General features: G+C 37.8%; 2 protein-coding genes across 5 annotated transcripts; one reads left to right on the forward strand and one right to left on the reverse strand.

The window, feature by feature from the left end:
- Positions 1–3704: 3704 nt before the first annotated feature.
- On the forward strand, positions 3705–11331 carry LOC120784317 (amine sulfotransferase-like). Of its 4 annotated transcripts, none has more exons than XM_040118026.1 (7): positions 3705–3828; positions 4334–4495; positions 5671–5888; positions 7761–7887; positions 8021–8115; positions 8246–8426; positions 10571–11331. In XM_040118026.1, exons 2-7 carry the CDS (start codon positions 4339–4341, stop codon positions 10693–10695), a joined length of 903 nt encoding a protein of 300 aa, XP_039973960.1. In that variant the 5' UTR covers positions 3705–3828; positions 4334–4338; the 3' UTR covers positions 10696–11331. The 4 variants fall into 4 exon arrangements, with proteins under 4 accessions (XP_039973960.1, XP_039973959.1, XP_039973958.1 ...); XM_040118025.1 differs by having other exon boundaries at positions 3705–3965; positions 10571–11301; XM_040118024.1 differs by having other exon boundaries at positions 3705–3961; positions 10571–11301.
- rwdd1 (RWD domain containing 1) lies at positions 11279–19690 on the reverse strand. The gene is made up of 7 exons (XM_040118028.1): positions 19404–19690; positions 18737–18802; positions 18437–18567; positions 16866–17009; positions 14200–14332; positions 14038–14100; positions 11279–13465 (listed from the first exon to the last, which is right to left on the reverse strand). Exons 1-7 carry the CDS (start codon positions 19474–19476, stop codon positions 13353–13355), a joined length of 723 nt encoding a protein of 240 aa, XP_039973962.1. The 5' UTR covers positions 19477–19690; the 3' UTR covers positions 11279–13352.
- Between the last annotated feature and the right edge of the window lie 4467 nt (positions 19691–24157).

Here is a 24157-nt window from a genome sequence, read left to right on the forward strand (position 1 = left end):
TTCCTGGCAAAATCTACATCAATCAGGGCTGCATTTAATGATTATTTTAATCACTTATTAAATGTGGTTTATTCATTATCGTTATCAATTGCTGATGAAAATTGTAAGTGGCTGTTAAAAGATGCAGAAAACGCCCATCACAACACCAAGGTGTCTTGTTCAAATGTGTTGTTTTGTCCAACAGTCCAAAACCAAGGGAAACAGCTTATTGTCACAGTGCAGAAACTGAAACCACAGCATGTTTGGTGTTTTTGCTTGATAAATGACTTAAACAATTAATTCATGATTATTTTTATGTCAATTTTATTATTGATTAATCAAGTAGTTCCAACACTAAAGACAAAGGACATTCCAATCAATTCTGTGACAAGTTTACCGAAAACTACCAATCAAGGAGCGATACGAGAAAACTTCCAAGAAACTGATTATCCATCAGTGTAAGGCCAGTACTAAAATGGCGAACAGGCCACGGCTGTAAATCTGAATAGAACAAGTGGTACCCAAACAATGGCTGTCCCAATGAGCTGACAGTAGTGTAGGAGGTTTGTGGATATGCAGTCCAGTCCAGAATCTGTAGTAGGATTTCACATAAATTGTTGCTCCCACAGTCCATGTACAGTTGAAGAGCGATTGACCAGTTTTGTAAAGAAGAATGTGGGAAAAATGTCAGTGTCCAGATGTGCAAAGCTGACACTGCTTCCCGATGAGCCTCTACTGACTTAAAGGGGTTGAATATTTATGCTTTTTTTTTTATGATTGTATTGAATTTAGTTCTGTTTGTAGAGATTATTTTAAAAAAGTGTTAAAACTCCTAATTACATCCACTGCAATTTAAGGGAAACTCCAATTTTCACTTCAATTTTCACACATGAAAATCAGATAACTAGTCACGAGTCACCACTCAGCCTTTGAAAAGAGGTGTATGATGTCTTTTGTGGCTCTAGAGGAGCTTTGTCAAGTCTGAGAAATAACCCTGATGATGTCATAGTGATGTCATCAGGATTAATTCAACTTTGACAGGAGACTAAAATTTATAACTGGAAAGCTGACTTACTGGGTTTGTGGAGTTTGACGGATGTATCATGCATTAATGGTCTAATGAACAAGGCTATCAACTTGCATTATGGGAAATATAGGATTCAAGGTTATATGAGCTTGAACAATTCCAGAGACTAAAAGTCAGGATATCTTGGCCTCTATGACATCAGTTTTCACCACTCGTTTTTTTCATCTGTCATGTTATGACAGTGTGACACTAAATCACTGAAGTGGTCTTTTAAATGTTTCAAAAAATGAGATGACAGGAAAGAGTCTAAGTGTTGGTTGAATCCTTTTCTTGACTAAAATGGAGTCAGAAGAGTTTGAGAAACTCGGGTTCATGTAAGGTGAAACACTATCTATCCTTCAAATTTTGTAGTCAGGGGTTCAGCCTCTATACCGTTTATTCTGTTGAATGTGTGTATTTTCTGCAAAATTTTGAAAATGTGCAGTTTCTCCTATGCTTATGCAACATCAAAACCTAATTTTGGTTTTGATGTTGCATAAGCAGTTTAATATTTTTCCTCTATCAGTTTCCAGTGGCTGTTTCAGCTGGTTTAGCTGTGCATTAACTTCATTTCACCGCGCTTATCACATGACACACTGCACGGCTGACTGATTGACCTCCTGGAAATCCCTTTCTTCCTTTCTTTCTTCCTTCCTTCCTTCCTTTCCTCCCTCCTCTCCTCTGTCATGTATTTTGCTAAGGTGAGCTGAGGTGCGGTGAGAACTGGAAGCTCGGTTTGTACTCTTGAGTTTCTTTTTCTCTTAGTGCGTAAAAACGCGCGTTATTCAGGGTGTTATCTATTAACTAAATTGAGCATGTGGTGAGATCTTTCAGACTCTAAGTGGCTTACCACCTCAGATAAACAATTTGCTGTAGGAGACCTTGCCGGTTGGTCAATTTCCTGGCAAAATCTACATCAATCAGGGCTGCATTTAATGATTATTTTAATCACTTATTAAATGTGGTTTATTCATTATCGTTATCAATTGCTGATGAAAATTGTAAGTGGCTGTTAAAAGATGCAGAAAACGCCCATCACAACACCAAGGTGTCTTGTTCAAATGTGTTGTTTTGTCCAACAGTCCAAAACCAAGGGAAACAGCTTATTGTCACAGTGCAGAAACTGAAACCACAGCATGTTTGGTGTTTTTGCTTGATAAATGACTTAAACAATTAATTCATGATTATTTTTATGTCAATTTTATTATTGATTAATCAAGTAGTTCCAACACTAAAGACAAAGGACATTCCAATCAATTCTGTGACAAGTTTACCGAAAACTACCAATCAAGGGAGCGATACGAGAAAACTTCCAAGAAACTGATTATCCATCAGTGTAAGGCCAGTACTAAAAATGGCGAACAGGCCACGGCTGTAAATCTGAATAGAACAAGTGGTACCCAAACAATGGCTGTCCCAATGAGCTGACAGTAGTGTAGGAGGTTTGTGGATATGCAGTCCAGTCCAGAATCTGTAGTAGGATTTCACATAAATTGTTGCTCCCACAGTCCATGTACAGTTGAAGAGCGATTGACCAGTTTTGTAAAGAAGAATGTGGGAAAAATGTCAGTGTCCAGATGTGCAAAGCTGACACTGCTTCCCGATGAGCCTCTACTGACTTAAAGGGGTTGAATATTTATGCTTTTTTTTTTATGATTGTATTGAATTTAGTTCTGTTTGTAGAGATTATTTTAAAAAAGTGTTAAAACTCCTAATTACATCCACTGCAATTTAAGGGAAACTCCAATTTTCACTTCAATTTTCACACATGAAAATCAGATAACTAGTCACGAGTCACCACTCAGCCTTTGAAAAGAGGTGTATGATGTCTTTTGTGGCTCTAGAGGAGCTTTGTCAAGTCTGAGAAATAACCCTGATGATGTCATAGTGATGTCATCAGGATTAATTCAACTTTGACAGGGAGACTAAAAATTTATAACTGGAAAGCTGACTTACTGGGTTTGTGGAGTTTGACGGATGTATCATGCATTAATGGTCTAATGAACAAGGCTATCAACTTGCATTATGGGAAATATAGGATTCAAGGTTATATGAGCTTGAACAATTCCAGAGACTAAAAGTCAGGATATCTTGGCCTCTATGACATCAGTTTTCACCACTCGTTTTTTTTCATCTGTCATGTTATGACAGTGTGACACTAAATCACTGAAGTGGTCTTTTAAATGTTTCAAAAAATGAGATGACAGGAAAGAGTCTAAGTGTTGGTTGAATCCTTTTCTTGACTAAAATGGAGTCAGAAGAGTTTGAGAAACTCGGGTTCATGTAAGGTGAAACACTATCTATCCTTCAAATTTTGTAGTCAGGGGTTCAGCCTCTATACCGTTTATTCTGTTGAATGTGTGTATTTTCTGCATAATTTTGAAAATGTGCAGTTTCTCCTATGCTTATGCAACATCAAAACCTAATTTTGGTTTTGATGTTGCATAAGCAGTTTAATATTTTTCCTCTATCAGTTTCCAGTGGCTGTTTCAGCTGGTTTAGCTGTGCATTAACTTCATTTCACCGCGCTTATCACATGACACACTGCACGGCTGACTGATTAACCTCCTGGAAATCCCTTTCTTCCTTTCTTTCTTCCTTCCTTCCTTCCTTCCTTCCTTCCTTCCTTTCCTCCCTCCTCTCCTCTGTCATGTATTTTGCTAAGGTGAGCTGAGGTGCGGTGAGAACTGGAAGCTCGGTTTGTACTCTTGAGTTTCTTTTTCTCTTAGTGCGTAAAAACGCGCGCTCGACGCGCATCTCCAGTTTGCAGCAAACGAAAAGAGGTGGGACCTCCGCCCTCCGCATTTATAGCAATAATCTGGGTTCATATGAGGTATTTCTGGCGGTAGGAGCAAGGGAAGTATTAAACAGACTGTGGACGTCGTGTCTTTAGCGTCGGACAGAAAAGGGAACAGAGTAGGTATGCAACATGTTGATAAAAGGACGGATAGATTATCACATTACTTTATGTGTGTATTTTCTAATGTGAATTGCTTTTTGTCCTTTAAATTGATTTAACTTGGCCAGAATATTAAGAGAGTATTAGCCCTCAGTCATTTTCCACTTTTCCACAGTTGTGGAATTTCTGCTGGTAAATGATGGTAGATGGGCGGAAACTGATATAAATATTGGAATCTAAGTACAATTTTTAAAATATATATCGATCGAGGTTTAAATGAAAGCCAATTTCTGCATTTATTTAATTGCTGTAACAGAGCACATGAATAAGAAGTAAGTAAAGCACAGAGTAGGTTAAGTAAACACACCTGTCCTTTTATTTTGCTTTAGCTATCATGGATTTAAATGATGCCAAGACTCATAACTATGAACTGGTGCCACACAAAGGCTTCACGTTGATCAACGGGATTCATGATCCAGATGATGTAGACCAGATTTACAACCTGGAGATCAGAGACTCTGATGTGTTTGTCGTCACATACCCAAAATCAGGTGAGAGGAAAATAAACACGGAAGACTCCTGTTATACACACCAGAGGCACCAGAGGCCGGTGCTACGAAGTAAGTTCAACATACCCAGGATATCTTTTCATTTTCTGGCTTCATTGAGCCCAATAACTGCAATCACGCTAAGCAGTCACAGGACACTGCTTGTAAACTTGGTAAGTCAACTCAGGTTTTCCCGAGCAGGTTCACGTAAGGGGCGGTGTTTGAAGCATATGACCAATCGCAAACATGGACAAGTCTACTGGCAGTAGAGCGGCATATTATACAAATGAAGAGCAACTATAATATTAGATAAATACTAAGAAGTTAAACACATAATCCAGGCTAAAAGCAACAGTTGCAGCTGCTGGCTTTCGGTGAATTCATGTGTAATTTCAAAGTAGGAAAGATGTTTTTTTTTTCTAAATAGACAAAATAGCTCGTAGCCCCTCGATTAGAACACATTGATGTGTCAACTATAGACACTACAGTAGCCTTTAAATGTAAATATATGGTTTAAATAAGCTACTGTTAGATGGTGGACTTGTTCTGCTTGGAAAACAGCTCATGCTATACAAATTTGTGACGATTTTGAGTCTTCTACGCATGGTAATGCCATTTTACAAGAGAATTGATTGGTCAGTAGGCAGTGCTTTTATACGTGTTGATCAGTTATCTCTATCATAACCTGCTCCGGACCAGGTTAGGTGTGAAGCGCAAGTTACCATGGCGATGTAAGTTAACCACCATCATTACCCTAAAAATTTAGGGTTAAACCTAAAGTTACTTCACTAACCACACATCATGCTTCGTAGTACAGGCCTCTGGCTTCGGTGCAGGCTCCTTCATCAGATACACGTTTGTGTCCAGTGTCCTGCAGCGGGAGTGCACTTAGGGTCAGTGTGATTTTTGGAGCTCTCGGCATAGAGGAAGGAACAAGGCTGTTTAGTATGTAGAGCATTTCCAGATGAATGTCCCGCTCTTTGTGTGTTGCAAATTGATTTCAACAGAGAACAGGGTATCAAAGGATCAGCTAGCGAAGTTTTTAACCACGAAGAGAAATCAAGACAAATTCCAGAGAGATGAGAGGAGAGGTGTACTTACACAAGGTTGACCTAATTGGTGCCATTGTACACAGAGTCTGGGAGATGAAAATGAGGCCTGTCTGCTCTGTTTGACAGGAACCATCTGGATGCAGCAGATTATGCTGCTCCTTGAGGCAAAGGGAGATATGACAGCCATCAGCAGTATCAACAACTGCTGCAATGATGAACTCATCCCCTGGATTGAGCTGAAGGGCAAGAGACAAGCGTTCATTACGGCCCCATCACCCAGACTGAGGGTCACCCATCTGCAGTACCACTTTATGCCTCCTGCTCTGAGCCAGAAGAAGGGCAAGGTCAGCACTTTAACCGTGTATTTCAAGTACACTTAAAAAAAAATCAAAAACACTTTACTTTTAGGTCCCCCTATTTAACATTCATAAGCAGTATATAAACATGTAATAATATAATTGTAAGCAGGATATTATAAATGTTTATTAGTGTACAGTATTTATCAGCAATTCTAACTTCACCTGTGAAGACATATTTTATATTATTACAGCCGTGTTTACTATCTTGTAATTCATTATCTGTTACCCACTTATGGGTATCCACAGGAGGAGTTATAGTTTCTGAAAAATATAATAATGATCACTTAGAGCTGATTACAGCTACATTATCTTCTGATATTAACCAGTTTTTACATGTTTATATACTGATTATAAGTACTAAATAGGAGGAGTTAAAGTAAAGTGTTGCCAAAAAAATAAGATTTAGTTGCATCACTAATGTCATTCATGCTTTTTTCTTTAAGGCAGTGTATTGTTAGTCCCAACCTCCCCTCCACCAGTTGGTCTACTTCCTGTCTTGACAATATTAGTGACATATTAAAGGATAGATTCATATTTTTTCAAGTCTGCCTTTAAACAACACTCATATGCACATTGAAAGCATTATTGGTCATTATATTTGTTCCTCCTCTCCATAGTGGCCACAAAGATCCCTTTCTAAAGCTTTTCTATTGAAAGTGAACTCAACAAACAGAAGTTTGGTACTAAAAAGATTCACTTTGGAAGATATCTAAAGCCTTAAATGAGGTTCAGCTGAACTTTGGAATTCTTTTTAGCACAGAATGATGATTGTGAAATTTGTCCCCCATCATTTACTTTGAAAATGGCTCGGAATGCCTTTATAGCAAGTATGGATAGGATGAAAGAATAATGCAACCAACAGTGCTTTCAATGTAAATACACTCAGTTAGGTCTGACTAACTAAAACTATTGCAGCATAATAAAACAGCTGTACAATAAACCCTCCTTCATGAAGGCTATTATGTTCAGTTTGTGTTGAAACTGTTTCAGAGAGGCACTGATTCAATTTTATGATCACGTTGGAGGATGTAGTTTGTGATGCTGTTGAAATGTATTGTGTTATATTGACAGATATTGCTATTATTTCGTCCACTCCATTTATATCAAAGAGGGTAGACTAAATAACAGAAACACTTCTTTGTATAACGCAATACAGTTCAACAGCACCACAAACTACATCCTCCAAAGTGGTAATACAGTTGAATCGGCACCTCTCTGAAACTGTTTCTTTCTCAAGATAAAGCACTGGGGAAAAATGTTATGTCTTCGTGCCAAAACATACAAAATTTATTGAATCAGCCTTGAGAAATTTCAGACGATACCCAACCCCATGCAAAAGTCGAAATTTGCCCAATGGTGGTGCTGATTCATCCTCTGGGGTCCGTTAATATCCACAGCAGAATTCATGGAAACCTCCCCAGTAGTTATTGCTTGTTCTGGATCATAGTGTTCGGATGTCACAGCCATTCTTAGGCCTTGCTGTTACACTGACAACAAAAAAACCCTTATGTTCACTGAGTTCAGTTACTTTTGTTGTTCTCTCTTTATCCTGTATTCCTCTGTTGTTTGTTGTAGATGGTCATGTGACTTCCTGCCTTGTAGCTGTAGGAAATGGTACACGCCCAAATCATCTCATTAACACTTAGAGGCCATTTTCAGACCCCAGAAGGGTTTTGGCACGAACATACAGATAGATAATAATACACTGATTATGTGGAATTTATCCTATGTATTTTGTAATGTTCATGTTACAGCTTTAAAATCCAACAAAGCAATTAAAAATCAGTCAGGATAGAGGATAGAGAATAAACAGGATAGAGTCGTTTGTTGTTGATACCCAGACTTTACCTCCTTTAGGTGATCTACGTGGCAAGAAATCCCAAAGATGTCCTTGTATCTTACTTCTACTTCCATAAGTTTGCAAACATATTAGAAACTCCAAAGGATTTCAATGACTTCTTTGAGAAATTCCTGAGAGGAGATGGTAAGAGCAGTTCTCTTCTGTCATTCACAAAATAATGTTTGCACAGAGAATATTTCTTGTGATGTTTTCTTGGCAGTGCAGCTCACATTGAATGTCTAAATTGTGGTGGTGACATTGTGCATTATTCATGCAGTGTTTGGATGCAGCTGGTTTGATCACGTTAAGACTTGGTACTCACACAAGGATGATATGAACATGCTGTTCATCACTTATGAAGAAATGATTCAAGTAGGAGCTCAAATCATATCAATCTATGCATGTCCTTTAGCTATCATATCGCTTGTTGTAGTATCAGTCTGTAAAAATGGTTTTAAAAAAAAGATCTTTAGTGCATTTATGCTACTGGGTTTTTGTTCAGGATCTGCCGTCTGCAGTGGAGAGGATCTCCTTGTTCCTGGGTAAAGAGCTGACTGATGAGCAGCTGGCTAATGTGGTTAAACACAGCACCTTCAACAACATGCAGAAGATCCCTCAAGCCAACTACGAGCAGATACCAGATAGCATGCTCAACCACCACCAGGGAAGATTCATGAGGAAAGGTAAGAGTGTTTACTGCTTCAGGTGCATACAGGAGCTCAACCTCTCCCTGAGAATAATTATACCCAAGAGTTATTCAACTGTCAACCCAAAGAATTATGGAGCTATATTAAATAAGTATATACTAGCAGAGACAAGTATAATAACTACAGTATATACACTAACTATGCTACTATTAAATTCTAACACAGTAAAAACAATAAACTAAAAACAGCTTTGGAAACATTTGAACTGAAAATAGACAGGCACAGACCCTCTTTATATAGCAATAACCGATGACTCTGAAATTAAGGATCCAAGGGTTTTAGGGCAGACTAGACAGTTAGGGTAAGACACAAGCCAAAGATTTTGGGAGCTTTAGATGATTAGATAGATAGATTTAATGAGGTTATGTTCAGGATAAGCCCTTACGTGTAGAATTTTAAAGTAATTTTTCTAATGGTTTTTAATTTTAAAACAAGAATAGGTCCAAACCTAGTATATGGGTGGTCAGTGTGCAAAATTGAGGACATAGTTGAAAAGTGTTGTGGAAACTAAAGCCTGCTTGAAAGATGCTAAATGTCCCTCAATGACGTAATACATTAATTAGCATATTCATGATGTCATTATCTCATATTTGCCCTCTGCCTAGTGTCAGCTGGTTTCAGCCCTTTATCTATTTGCTTCTCTCCTACTGTTTGTGCTTACATATGCAGTAATTTAATATAGCTGACGAATGTTGTAACTTCATCACTCAGTCAATTAGTGAGTCAGTCACTCAGTCAGTCAGAAATTTGCTGTTGCGGTCCAGCCAAAAATGGGACTACCTGATACTGAGCCTACATTTTAATACCACCACTGGGAGTTACCAGAGTCTTAAATTTTCAAATCCTACACATAGGGGTTTTAAATCTGCAATAACTTGAGTGCAGCAGAAAAAAACTGTAAATACAACACTGACATACAGTATTATCACCTTTTCAGTTAAGACATGGCAAACTTTTCAGCGAACAGTTGCCCATTCACTATGAGCATTACCTTTCACATACAAGTAGTAGTGCAATCTATTGTTGATATGAAAATACTGATCTGCTTCAAGGCTAGAGAGGGTTAGGGTACACGTGGAAACCCAAACCAACCAGGGGAATACATAAGAACTCTGGGTGTCTACAGACATTTCACGATCCATTTTTATTTTACTAATTTCTATGGATGTCCTTCCCTCCAGTTTTGGAATGCAAAATTCTACCCTACACATGCAGACACACATGTGCCACCTCTGTGGTAAACAGTGTTGCCAGCCTACCAGTGATGAGCTTCACTGGGAAAGCATAATGTTTGGGAGGTTAGAGCTATCCTACCAAGTTCCACCCTCCAGGGACCTTGACCAACCACTAGGAATCACTAGTATCACAACTGAGAGCACAATTGAACAATATATACAGTGAGACGGCTGTGTTTGCTTGAACATATAAGTGAGCTGGATGTACTTCTCCTGTGAATCAAACTCCAGGTCTCTGGTGTTGAGTTAGAACAATAACATTTTTGAGTAATCATTGGCTTGGTCCCCTTGTTGTGTGAGGGGAACTTTGGTTAGAAAACAGGTACTGTCTTCCACGCAGCAAATGTTTTCCACATGAAAGGTACTATTACAGGCCAATAGATTCCCTTTTTATGCCTCTGTAACTTTTGCTCAGTATCTCTACTCATTCAGATTTTTTGGTTGTTAAATTTTAATGAATTTTCTGTAGAAGAAGTTCAGGGTTCAGACCTAATCAAAAGGGTTGAAGTACTGTAACCTTTTATTTTGGGGACATTATTTTCAGGTTAATGAGTATTTGAACAGTGACACGGGTTGTGTTAGCTCTATCATAAATTGCTTGTACTCTTACTGCATACAAGCAATTAATTACTTACTTGCTGCACTGTCAAAATTACTAAGCAGTGAATACAGTATAGTATTCACATATACAGTATGTAACTGTATTGAATGTATCTTTAAGAGTTCTGGGACTAACTCAAACTAGAGGGTACCACACAAATATAAGGGACTGAATTCCTAAAGACCTGCTGGAATGCACTGAATATCCAGACTAATGATACATGGCAGAGTGAGGATGGATCACTACAACCTTTTCCTTCTCTTTCAATGTATTGTTAATATCAGGCACCATCGGTGACTGGAAGAATCACTTCACTGTGGCCCAGAAGGAGAAGTTTGATGAGGTCCTTTACAAAGAGATGAAGGACTTTCCTCTGTCTTTTATCTGGGACTTCAGGGACATTGAATGATCAGTTGTTGGTCTTATGACTACGCAAAGAAGAAGATAGTCAGAGTAGCAGCTTCTGTGCTATACAGAAAAAACATCCGCTTCTCTTTCCTTCTGCCAAACTAGTGTCTTTGTATATTTTAGCCTGTGAGGCTACATTTCACTTTATTGCTGTTTCCCAAAGCAGCAGTAAAGTGTAATGAAAAAAAAGTTACCTTCCCTCCAGGCAACCATCAATTTCCATTCATTTTAGTGTATTTTAAAAACGTATGCAATTCTGTACTAGGGTCAGAATATGTGGACTCTGGCAACTCTGTTGACGTAGTAGAATTAATTTTCTTATGGTCATTCAATAGATATGCTGTGATCTCAATGTAGTAAGCCTTGTTTTGTGGTCATGCAAAAACAGAACTCCAACCATGGCCCCACTGTTAAAATCGATCTGGAGACAATCTACAGCTTGTTAAGTCAGGTAATTCTTCACAGGGATCATGTCTGCTTTACTGTTGTCTAAGTTGCATTATTATTCCTCGAATGCGGTGCAGACTCTTCAAATCAATCTTCACTTACAACTGTATTACCATGGAACAATTACTTTGACAATATTAAAATCTTTAAAGCTTTATGTTCACTGTAGTGAATTACATCAAGTAGTTTTAAAGTCTATGCATGTTAAGTTTCATACTATAGTGAAAAGAAAGGCCTGATATACCTTATCTCATTTGCAGTAAATGAGTTAAAGCATGGTATGTTCTATGGAATGACATCTATGGCTGCTAAATATATAGTATGAGTCTATATTCATTGTCACATAAATCAGAGTTAAAACATGAAAATGATGGTGAAAACATTTCTCAGTCTCTACAAGCCTTCATAGAAATGTAAGGTAAACTGCAGAGGAGTGGACTTGAGTCAAATGACTTGGATTCTGAGTCCAGCTCGTCAGGAATCTGATGACTTCAGACTTGACAAAATCAAAACGACCAGCAACTACACTTTAACATTACACCAATGACTCATGGCTTCATTTGACTTCAGCCTTTTGACTTGGAATGAAATGATATCCTCCTTTCACCCAAAGATTCAAAATGATGTTCTGACAACTCTTTGTTTTCCTGACAGCAGATATAGTTTGAGTTAGCTTAGTTTTAGTTCATTATGTTGCAGAGTGGGAGGTAAAGGAGTGTTTGTCAGTGCAAGTCTGTCAGAGCTGCAGATGCAGATGAGACCTCAAACTATCACATTCAAATATAAAGAATCTGAGTGAACTAAAACAGATTGACACTTGAAAAACATTCAGCTCAGATATGACAAATGATTGTAACTGTGTCATAGGAGTAACACACATACCCGATCAGGTGGATTTTAAATGTTATAAATTTTACAAAAAAAATACTGTCAATACAGACAGCAAAACACATTCATTATTTTTGTAAATGTACTGTGCTGTTACCCTTTTAAAAAATTTTAGTCACTTGTGACTTGCAAAATAATGCCTTTGTCCCACCTCTCTACGCTGTCGGGAGCAGTAAATTGCAGTTTCAGACACATCATTTTTGCTGACTGTTGTAGTTATATATAAGTATCGTTTTTACATTTTTATCATAGATGAAACATTGCGTGATTCTTAGCAAAACATAGTTTACATGTTATGAACACCAAATTCTAAGGGTACTATGAGGTGCGTACATTTTAAAATAAGAATTCTGACAGTCAAAACGGTGTAAATAAGGTTACCTGGGGAACAGACAGGGAGTGATTTGGACACAGAGCTTGGGCTGGAACAGGAACTGCTGCTGTGGGCCTGTAAAGTCTGTTGACATGTATGTTATGTTGTTAATTTGTAGGCTATAGAAATGAATTAAATCAAATAATAGCATTGATATTTGTAGCCACACAAGTATTTATCAGGTAATTATATGTCAGCTTGTGCCCTACGTTTGCATGAGTATTTGCGTGTTTTACTACTTCTGCTACCTAATACTTAGCTATAATTACTAGCTACTTTGCAAATGACAAGTTTACATACAAATCACATGGTCAATCTATAAAATGTGATGTGGATGATTATCAAATATAATTGATTAATGTAGATGTACTTTTCAAAAGCCTAACAGTATATAAAGTTGTTCAAACAACCTCCACCAGAAAGATGCTAGAACTACAATAAAAAACTCTTTAACAAGCCAGTCTTCATAATGAGTGCTTTTAATCATGAACGTTGATAGTGAATTTTGCTGGCAATAGTTCTTTACTTTTATCTAAATAAAAGTTTCAATGTTGTAATGTTACTTGTAATGGTAACTGAGTATATTTATATATTGGGGGATATTAGTTAACTTCAGCAAAGCATCTGAACACTACTTTCACTCCCTGGCCATACTTGATACTTTACTACCCTCTTCTGGCCAACTTAGGTGCCTGTCGCTGGGATGTCCTGCAAGCGAAACAGCACCAGAGCCATATTTAATTGTTCAGGCATAGAAATGGAAACCTGAGGGTGTATATGTTGTATTATTAAAATTTCCTATCCAACTTCTCTAATAGTCCTTAAAAAATAAATGCAGCAAATAAACGCAGCTGTTGGATCTTTTTAATGTGTCTGGCCAGATGATCAGAATCCAGAAAGGAGTAGTAAGGTCCTGTCAGTCCTCAGCAGTCCTCTGTCCTACTCCTGCTTTAGTCCTCATCACTGCCCATCTCTAAAGGGTCAAAGTCTGGGTCGTCCTCATCCAAGTCCAAGTCCTCTATGTCCTGGAACAGTGATTCGTCCACTTCAACGTTGTTTCCAGCTGCAGAAGAGGAAAGCAGCTGTGTGTTAGAACAGGACTAGTACTAAAAGCAAATCATTCTCCAATAGATCAACTCTGAGCTAAAGATTTTAGGTTTTCTGTTCTGGCCACAAAACAATCCTTTATTCGTGATATTCTTACAATGTTCAAATGCTCCTCAAATCTCCCAATTTCCTCCCAGTTCACTGTAGTGTCAAATATGTTTGTATCAAAGAAGATAAAACGTGATTCATTTTAAAAACTGATATTTGGACATTTCTACAATTTCTACAAAAACAGTGCCTTATGACAACAGACATCATCTGGGATGCTTTGATCAGAAAGATTTTTCAGATCTGTACTCACACCAAATGGACCACAGAACTGCTTATATTTAAGTTATGACATTTAAGATGTTCATGTTTTTATCCATTCAAATTTAAAAAGGTTTTTGGATGAATTAAACAGATGTAATTTTTTCATTTCCACAAAAATGATTTTTTAATGTTTTCATTCTTTGTACCAAAAAGAAGGCTTAACAGCAACACTAAAAGGATCAGTTTCAAAATGTCACACTGAAAAACATTCATTACCGTCTTCAAGGAACTGAATGTCCGATGTATCCAGGTTGTGGTCTCTCTCAAACAGCTGTTTACCTGGTGAGGAAAAGATTACATTAGTTCACATATTTTTGTAATCGACTTTCCAAGTTTCGAGCCGCACAAAAAGTGCTTATGTAAGGGCATCAGGTTTACCGGTGAGTTTGGGTTTTCCTGCCTGCTCCTCCTCCTTCTGTTTTTTTCTTCTCAGCTCGGCCATCTCCAGCTCAAACTTGGCTTTCCATGCCAAGAAGTTTTCAATGGTTACCACTGTGCCCTGGAATGCCACCTGTTAAACACATACACAACATTACATTACTATACTGTACTGATGAGAGAATGATGAAAATTCAATTGAGGGCTAAAAGGAAAGCCATGATTTCAGAAACCTGGTTTAGTAAATTTCTGCCGTTAAACCATGGCCACTGGAAATTCTGGATTCTGATTGGTTGGAAGGTGGATTAACTTTTAGTAACCAGACAGTTTAACCAGGCACCTATAACGTAGGTGTTTGTTTGAGGAAAGAGAGAGAGGAAATTGGACTTAAATAAAAGACCTAAATAGTGTTAGCTAAGGTGAAGCTGGTAGCCTGAGTCCGAGGGACAGCTGCAGGGGAAAACTGTGAAGACCTGAGAGAAAATGCAACCAAAACTGCACAGAAAATAAAGACGTGGGGAAGAAATGGTAAGAGTGAGGGAGAGAGAGGTAGCCAGTGCATGTGAGAGAGAGAGACCACGTTATGAACAAAAATGTGCAAAGAGCTAGTGCATCTCTGTCGCTCCTTAGCTCTATATATGCTTAATGGCAGGATGAAAGGGGACTCCATGGGGAGGTTCAGATATTATTCAGCTCTTGGGACCTCGTGTGGTCGACTATGCCATCACTGACATGGACCCATGCCTCATTAGTGCATTCACTGTCAGACCACAGACCCCACTTTTAGATCACTGTCAGATAAATGTACTCTGTGTGTGTGTGTTTATATATATATATATAAAACCAACTTTACTAAGACAATAAGAGAATATTTCACCTAACAGTCTCAATCATGAACAGAAACAAATTCAAGAAAAATTGACCATTCTTGAATCAACAATAAACAATAATCAGAACCCCCCTGATTATCTAATTTCAATGAAAGAATAACAAAACAGCATTAAAAAAATTAAATCTGGCAAAGCATGTGTGCCTGACAGCATCAGGACAGAGGTGCTGAAACACAGCAGCCCTGAGCTGAGACAGGCCCTGCTTCAGATGTTCCGTCTCGTTCTTCAGTGACATTGCTTTCCTGAGATCTTGAGCTGTAAAGCAATCCCTGCATTATGATTTCGAAGGGCTCAAAATCAGGGCCCCAGGTAATTTTGGTCTGGCCGTGAATGCACTGAAACAAAAAGCATTTAGAGAATTTTATGTATTTAGATGAAAATTTTGCAAAATAAACAGACCAATTAAAATGTGGACAAAAATATTTGACAGTGTAATCCAACCAATTGCTGGCTATTGTAGTGGAGTTTTGGAGTTTTTGGGAATTCTGTAGGTCCATATAAAAATCAAAAGAAAACACCAACAGATGCATGCAGAGCAGAATAGCACGTTACCTGTTGATAATTAACATTACACAAATAACACTTAAATTTTGTTTACATCTCAAATTGATCCCCCAAGAAACACTCAGATTTCAAGCACCACAAACCCAAGAACTGAACCCCTGAAAGAGTCCCTCTCTGTAAGCTGGTCCTGAGACTTAGTAATCAAATAACACCCAATACTGTTCAACCTCAGAACAGCACTTCTTTCCAACCACTAATCAGAGTAAACCAAATAATTAAATTAACAAATGATGGCTATCTGGAACACTGGACGAATCAAACTAATACCTAAAATAAACTTAATTGCTATCAGGCCCTAAACCGTAAACAGAAATTAGCAGAGTATCTTTTTTTTTACTGTTAGAGCTCGAAGCAGAGACAGATCCTGACCAAATACAGATTCAGTGACCACAGTCTAACCATAGAGAAAGGACGACACAAGAAGTCCTGGCTACCAACAGACGAAAGATTAAATAATTAAATAAAATATAATATTCAAATATAATATTATAGGAGTGGAATACTTTGATTTGATTTGTTAATCCCAAGAACTACATGCCAAGGAAAAAGAAACAGATTATATTAGAAGAGGGACATGCGGCAGACTTAACTGCACAATATGTGACTGCATTTCAGAAACTGATCACTGATGTGACAAATAATTATATTTACCTAGCCTATTATACATATGGAATATATATATACCCACACGCACACGCAGACACACATACTTGTACTTCTATCTCTGGGAGGACACTCATTGACATTATGCATTCCCTAGCCCCTTACCCTAACCTTAACCTAAATATAAATCTAACCTTAACCTTAAAATCAAGTCTTAACCCCCAAACTGCCCTTTGAAGTTGTAAGGACTGTCCAAAATGTCCTCACAATGAAGGTTTCAAACCAAAATTTGTCCACACAACCTTAGAAAGACATGTATACACACGCAAAACAGGTGTTTATCGTTTTTGACATTTTATTGTTCATTTTATCTATTTATTTATTTCATTTTACTTGATCATAATTTTTTTTCTCATCTCATTATTGAATTGTATTATCATTGACACTTCGGCAATATTATTCATCTGACATTCATGCCAATAAAGCATACAAATTGAAATATAAAGTTCAGAGAGAGAGACAGAGACAGCCTGTTTATGTATGTATACTGATTTATCAATATGGAAATAAGGTAAAAAAAAAAAAAATGCATATTTTTACTGTTCCTACCTTCTCTGCTTCCTCTGCCTCTCTCTCTTTCTGCCGCTTCTCCTCTTCGCGTCTGTGTTTCATCACATCCACAATTTCGTTGAGTTTCTCCTGAACAGCTGTCACCAGGGTGAAAATCATCACCATGCCCAGGTTTTCTTCTGCCTGCAGAGTGACCACATATACACATTAGCCCCCTTTATACAGCCAGTTCAAGGCAGGAATGTTGCAGCTGGCATGGTGGGACAGATGCCAATGCTGCTGTGTTACACATCGCACCTCTGATTCCGGAACGCCGGCATGCTATCTAAAAATCACAAATCGGGGTGGCATTATACCAGTTCTTTTCAGTTCAGTGTCAACAAGCAAAGCTGCAATAAGGAGGTATCTTCTTAATGGCAGCATTTAAAAGAGGCGACTGTTTACACTGATTACATTGGTACATGGTCTCAGATCAGGAGATAATGTATACTGATGTATGGATCCGTTATTAACCTTATGAATATTATCAGATAAAAGCTAGTTTGTGTTGTCACCCTCTGATATACCTGCCCTAAAAGTTTATTTATTCTAGATCCCTACTTCACTGGTTGTCTTTGGAAATCATCACAACTCTGTTAGTTCTAGAGAGATATTTGTTTTTCAGTGTATTGTTAATAGTTTTGTATTATTAAAAGGAGAAATAAAGGGTCTTTGGAGAAATATCTTTCCCATCTCAGCAGCTGGAGGGGCATTTCTGTGTTCGACTGACAGCAACTGGCAGGCTGAGCTTCAACAGGGGAACAAGACACAAAGTAAAGTAACTTACAAGCCACGGGCAAGCAGTGTGTTGTTAGCAGTGGTGCTGAGGACGACCAGCATTAAAACAGACCAAAGTCACATATACTGTTTAATGCGCTTCAGCTGAGCAGCTAATTAACTATCTAGCCACTTTTCTCCAGTGAGTGTTTGTTTGGTCGGTGGCTCAACAAGCTAGGCTGCAGGACAAGACGTGTGTTCATGTTTGTATGTTAAATAAGAAGGGGACATTAGTAGGAAAGCTAATGTGGGTTGTTGCTCAGAGTCTGTGGCTCTTGTGAGGGGCTAACCGCTGTCTGGCTCAGTGTGACCATCTGCTCTGCCTGTGATACAATGCTGACCTTACTGCTTTATGCGAATATGGATTAAAATAACTTGATTTGATTGGCTGTATGGAAACAAGTTCTCCATCTATGTTGATGGAGAACTAATAGTATTCCACCAAATTAATGTAAAGATAGGGGGCACCATCATGAAGCAAAAAATATAAAATGTACTGTAAATTTCTCCTTTTTATTTCTGATGTTTTTTTTCAGAAAATGAGAACACAGGATAAGTAATTTACATAGCTGACATTTGTGTTGTAGCAAAAAAGAAACATGACATTTAAAAGTTTGCAATTAACATATGCTGTTTTGGTTGTTAAAATATAAAAACATCTGCAAAAAACATAAAAAAACTCACACTGAACATATCCTAGGGAGATCACAGGTTCACATACAGGTAATGGATAAAGGATATGGACCAGGGACCAATATAGATGAGGAGATCAAAATCAGTTCAGATGGACAGACCTGTTGCTGCAGTAAGGTGAGGATGTCCACCGAGTCACTGTCCGCCAGGTTCTCCTGGGAGTGGATCTCCCACAGCGGAGGCTCATCTGGGTATTTCTCTACATATGTGAACTTCAGTGTTGCTTCCACAGCTTCAAGAAGAAAATGTACATTTCATGTTATCACAGCCTGCTATATTTCAACTTTATCATCATGGCCAAATATCACTGACAAATTTCATTATGAACAGAGTGACATTTCATAACAATTTGTTTAACTTCCATGTGTGCAGTGGATGACATTTTGCATCAGTATACTCACTTTCACCATTTTCCTCTGCATCTGATGTTACAGTGATGGTGAAGCTGGTTGGGTCATCTGAAAGCACTGCAAAAAAAACGTGAATTAGTAACATCATTCTACAATTTGTTATTTGATCAACGGGTTTGCTTTAATCCGCCATATGCCAATTGGAAAAGATTGTCATTGGGGACAGTGCGTTACTTTGAGGGCAGTAACACTTTTTATGCCTCATTATGTGTAGTAAATCAACGCTACATGTCACTCAATGATCTGTGCAACTAAAGTATAATGACGTCTAAAGTTAATCCTCCTTGTAACTTAATATATGCCGAATATAAGAGACACCTAAAAAATGTATTACGTTTAACTGACATTATGAACCTATCCATTTTATATTGTGTTCTTCAATATGGGAAGAATTATACTTAATCTGAATGGAGTTTGGAGTACTTCTCTGCCCATATAAAATACGATAAAAGGCCCACTGTAGCAGCCTGTTAATCACTGCTGTATTTCTGACATTTACGTTACGACGACAACGTTACAGCTACATTAAATCTGTACCAGGGGGTGCCAAGGGTAATACTTTTTATCCTTTAAACACCAGTCAGCTAACTAACGTTTACTTGCTAGCCTGTGAGCTAACTGTCTTTCAGTTTACTGTCTACACTGATTAAACTCAAACCTGTGAAAGAGTCTGGGTAGATGGACTCTATAGCTTCAAGTTCATTCCTTTGTTCTTCAGCGTAGTCTGTCATTTTCGTGTGGCGGCCGTTTATCTGGAAGTTAGAAAAATCATCCCGCTACGCTCCAGCTAACACACACACGGTTTGTGCTGAGTGTTGCACTTGGCCAGTAGTGATCGATGATATCGTGATTCTGACTTTTTGGAGTAACATCGCTGTAGTTATCTGTGTACATTTTGATTTGTTGGAGCTACTGCTGTTTGAACAACTAGGCGCTAAAACTTTAAGTATTACTCTTTTATTTAGTACTTTTTCACCAGCTTCAGCCTGGCAGTGTTCTGATATCCATTTTTTGGGTCTGCAAGCGCACAGAGCGAAACCGTTGATTTTTTTTCACGCCAACTTTATTGAAAATTCAAGAACATTTTATTTGCTTTTTGTTATTATGTTTTTCTGTCATTCTCTGATGTAGATATTACCTTATTTAGTTTTGTTAAATAAACTTTTATGACCGATTGTTTGTATTATTCTCATAACTAAATATAGAAAGAGCAATTCACAAGCAAGGCAACAGTGCCACCAAGTGACAACTGAAAGAAAACATCACACCAATATCGTTATTGATATCCTAAAGCAAACAATTGAACGGAATAAAAGTAATGAAACCCATTTAAAAGAAATGTATGTTGAAAAAAAACCCTGTGCTGTAGATATCACACTTCAATTTATATCTTCCATAAATATTCCAGCATGATATTGCACAAGTGACAGAAACAGTGTTGTTTTGGGACAAAGTTTTTATTCTATAGTTATTCCTCTTAGTGCCAGGAAACAATCTTGCCTACCAGTGATCAGTAGCATCAAAAAATGATGTACTAACTCAGCTTCAAAATAACGTACACATTCGAGATGGGGATGCATCAAATATATAGAAGTTCTCATAACCATCACTGTTAATTAATTGAGAAAAACAGGGAAATATCAGATCCATAAATACAACCTGACAATCTACAATCTAACAATTTCTATAGCACAGAAAACTGACACTCTTCTAAATGACACTGTGAAGCACATTTGATGTTTTGTTCAGTAGAAACAAGGAGTCCTAACTGACTTTAGGGATTCTAGTTTAGTAACATAATCTCCAGCAATAGACTTGATATTTTCACAAATGTCACTTTTAATGTTGTTATTTACCTAATGGCATGCATGGATCAGCATGCATACTTTTTGTGATTTTCTTCTGAATTTGACAAATGTAAAAAAATAAACAAATTAATGGTTTCACAATGCCTGCTTTGTCCTCTTAATTTACAAAATAGGTATTACACAGTTTTGATGTCTTTGAACATGATTAACAAACTCAAGATAATATTGACAGAATTATTTGAGATTCACTGAAATTTTGTATTGCATGAAGTACACCTTTGATAAGTGTGTTTACTCGATTTAATAAACAAGCCAGTATTGCTTTGTTAAAAGGAAGGCTCATAAAATATACACGGTTTTGTGTTTCAAATGAAAGATTTCCTAGTTGTGGCAATACAAGGGGGTCATCCATGGGAAAATACTGGGGTAGTTCTGGCAGAATATTGGGCCAGTCACTACTTTTTTTACAGGCTGTCAACTGTCTTACATATGGACTAGTGATGACAATACCAGAATGGGGAGTTGGGTCATGTTGTAGGACTATATGACTTATTACATGAATGTGAAAGTTAGTAGTAGATCCTGTGACAGGACAGGATGTCTCTCAAAACTAAAATTCAATTCATTTCAATTCAGTTCAATTCAATTCAGTTCAGTTCAGTTAAATTCAATTCAATTCAGTTTATTTCAATTCAATCCAATTCAATTCAATTCAATTCAATTTAATTCAATTATTACAGCAAAGTCTAGGCATTTTGATGGCTATAAACACTTTCTTTTTTCTTAGTGTTACAAACACACTGTCTGCGTTTGACTATATGTCTGTAATCTTAAAATGCTGACTGTTGAGCTGCCTAACCATTTGTAACACCATTTGTCGGTTGGCCGAGTGTTGGAGTTTCCTCAGTGGTCATTGCTCTGTCAAAATGAATTGGTTGATGAGTTTCTATTACACCATTAAGGGGATGTTTACATGCAGTGCTGCCAACTTAGTGCCTTTGTCGCTAGATTTACCGATTTTTCTTAACCCTTTAGCAACTAAAAAAAAAACACTTAGCGACAAATCCAGCGACCTTTTGGACCAACCTTAGCTACTTTCCATATAAGAGAGTAGCCAGTATTGCCCCATGAGCACAAGGTCGGGCTTTCCCTCTATGCGTATCATTCAAGTGACCACACAGCAGCTGATACAGGCGTGAATGACCTACTAATGTTCTATCTGAGTGATCATTTTACAAGTAAATATGGCCAAAGTCACAGCACAGTCGCTGTCTTTAACTAATATGTATGGTAATTTTTTCGGGTTGATGTTGTGGTTGTAAAATCAGGATTTTAGCAGTGCAGAGCAGCAGCTTGGAAATGGCTGCTCATTAACATGTAGTCTTAATGGGCCATGTTTCAGTCACTATTTCATACCTGTTGCATTGTCGGAAAACAGAAACATTAAATGAGAACAGCTTTATTGGGAATTTGGCTGTATTAAAATACCATATCTGTGAGCACAGAAAGTAGGAAAGGGGCAAACAGATAAAAGGCGGTCCAACCATATGCCAGGTTTTGACCTAGTCTTGTTTTTGTAAGAAAGAATTGGTGCTTAAATTTACCTGACTTTAAATTCTGTCTTTCGGCTCAAGGCAATGTTACAAAAGTGGATATTCACTCTCTTTTCAAAATTTCTTTCTAAGCACTTGAGAGAGAGAGAGAGACTGAAACCGCAGTTGCCACCTGCACCTCGGTAGCGGGACAGTGCTGTAGGGCACTGGGGTAGGGCACCACGAAAGACGTGATAACGATGGGAGGGGTAAAGTAGTCTATAATGTAAAACGGGTGAAGTAGTCCATACCTCATGCCCCCCATCCACCCCACACATTTACAGCACCCCAGTACAGCTATTTAATCATTAGATTATCATCACTGATGCATTAATTTGTCAAAAGAATTATATTGTTGTAGTTGTTTGAGGTAGAGCAAATTTTTAAGTATTTTATATAGGCCAGCAATTAATGATTATCTTCATTATGGATCAATCTGCTTATTATATTGTCAATTAATTCAATGACTGAATGGTTTGTAGAAATTCTGAAAATTGTGAGAAATGCCCATCATCACAATTACCGAGGGCCCAGAGTGACACTTTCATAAAGTTTGCTTTCTCCAATCAACATTTCATATCTCAAAATGTATGGAAGCCTATAGGGCACTATATTAAAATGATTATGTAAACTTGAAAATGAAAATGTAGTTCCACAAGAGCATTATAATTCCCCACATATGTATGTGTTATTTGAGTAAAAATTAAAATAGAATCCCCTTCCCCTTCCACCTAGAAGCAGGACAACCCCCAGACCCTCTCCTAAGGTGTCTGTCGGAACAGTGAAGGGCTGGTTGAAGTCTGGGCCCTGCAATACTATGTAATTACAGAGTGCCTATTTCAAGTCCATAAAAGCCTTTCCATGCCTCTCCTCCAAGGGAGAGAAAGAAGAAATGCTATTATCAAAAGACAAAAGACAAAGGCTACAAGGCAATTGCCAAAGATCTTGAAATCCCTGTTTCAACAGTTTGTAATGTTATCAAGGAGTTTCAAGTTCATAAAACCGTTAAGATGCTTCCAGGATGTGGAGCTAAGAAGAAACTTAATGAGACGAGTCTACGAAGATTGATGTGGATTGTTGAAAAACACCATGCAAGACATCAAAAGTGCTTCAGGCTAACCTGGAGCAATCTGGAGTGGTGGTTTTAGCCTGAAACATACGCTACACACTTAACCCAGTAAGGCTCCATGGGTGAAGGCCATGGAGGACACAACTATTTAAAGAATAGCACAAAAAGGCAGGACTAATATTTGCAAAAACTTCACAGATAAGCAATAATCTTTCTGGTATACTGTTCTATGGACAGATGAAACCAAATTAGAGCTGTTTGGGAATGCAGTGTATCAGTTTTTTTATAGGCGACGAAATGAAACCCATAAGTAAAAGAACACCCTACCTACAGTAAGACCTGGTGGAGGTTCTATAATGCTGTGGGGCTGCTTTGCTGCCTCTGGTACTGGAGGCATTGAATGTATCAAAGGAATGATGAAGTCAGAAGATTACCAAGGTATTTTAGAGCAAAATGTGTTACCCAGTGTCAGAAAACAGGGCTTGAGGCGAAGGTTTTGGGTCTTTCAACAGCAAGACGACCCAAAGCACACATCAGCAGCACAAAAGAATGGTTGAAAAGGAAAAGATGGACTGTTTTAAACTGCCCAGCAATGAGTGCTGACCTAAATCTAATTGAAAACCTTTGGAGAGAGCTAAAATCTGCCATTGCAAAAAGGACTCCTGCAAACTTCATGGGGGCAAAAGAATGCAAAAGAGCTTCAGTGCGTAGCAATGGAAGAGTGGCAGAAACTACCAGCAGACAGGTGTAAGATGCTTCTACATGCCTACAAAAAACATTTAGAGTATGTCATTGTTGCCAAAGTTTCTGCAACCAAATATCAGTGATTGGTGCTAATAAATGTGTGTGGGGTACACTTTGTGTTTGTATTATTACACTGTTATGCAAGTTTGTTTTTTTAATTTTCTTTTGTTCAGTAACCTTGGACATATTATGCAATATT

Source organism: Xiphias gladius, chromosome 22 (assembly GCF_016859285.1).
Source record: "Xiphias gladius isolate SHS-SW01 ecotype Sanya breed wild chromosome 22, ASM1685928v1, whole genome shotgun sequence".
NCBI lineage: Eukaryota > Metazoa > Chordata > Actinopteri > Istiophoriformes > Xiphiidae > Xiphias > Xiphias gladius.

Bases quoted from the DNA above. Each gene is read 5' to 3' on its own strand.
- rwdd1 (XM_040118028.1), bottom strand. From the start codon at position 19,476: ATGACAGACTACGCTGAAGAACAAAGGAATGAACTTGAAGCTATAGAG. The intron at 14,101-14,199 runs GTAAACCTGATG...TTTCCTCACCAG, and splicing joins AGGAAAACCCAAACTCACCG to GTAAACAGCTGTTTGAGAGA. The intron at 13,466-14,037 runs GTAATGAATGTT...CCTCTTCTGCAG, and splicing joins CATTCAGTTCCTTGAAGACG to CTGGAAACAACGTTGAAGTG.
- LOC120784317 (XM_040118026.1), top strand. From the start codon at position 4,339: ATGGATTTAAATGATGCCAAGACTCATAACTATGAACTGGTGCCACAC. The intron at 4,496-5,670 runs GTGAGAGGAAAA...TCTGTTTGACAG, and splicing joins CGTCACATACCCAAAATCAG to GAACCATCTGGATGCAGCAG. The intron at 7,888-8,020 runs GTAAGAGCAGTT...TTATTCATGCAG, and splicing joins GAAATTCCTGAGAGGAGATG to TGTTTGGATGCAGCTGGTTT.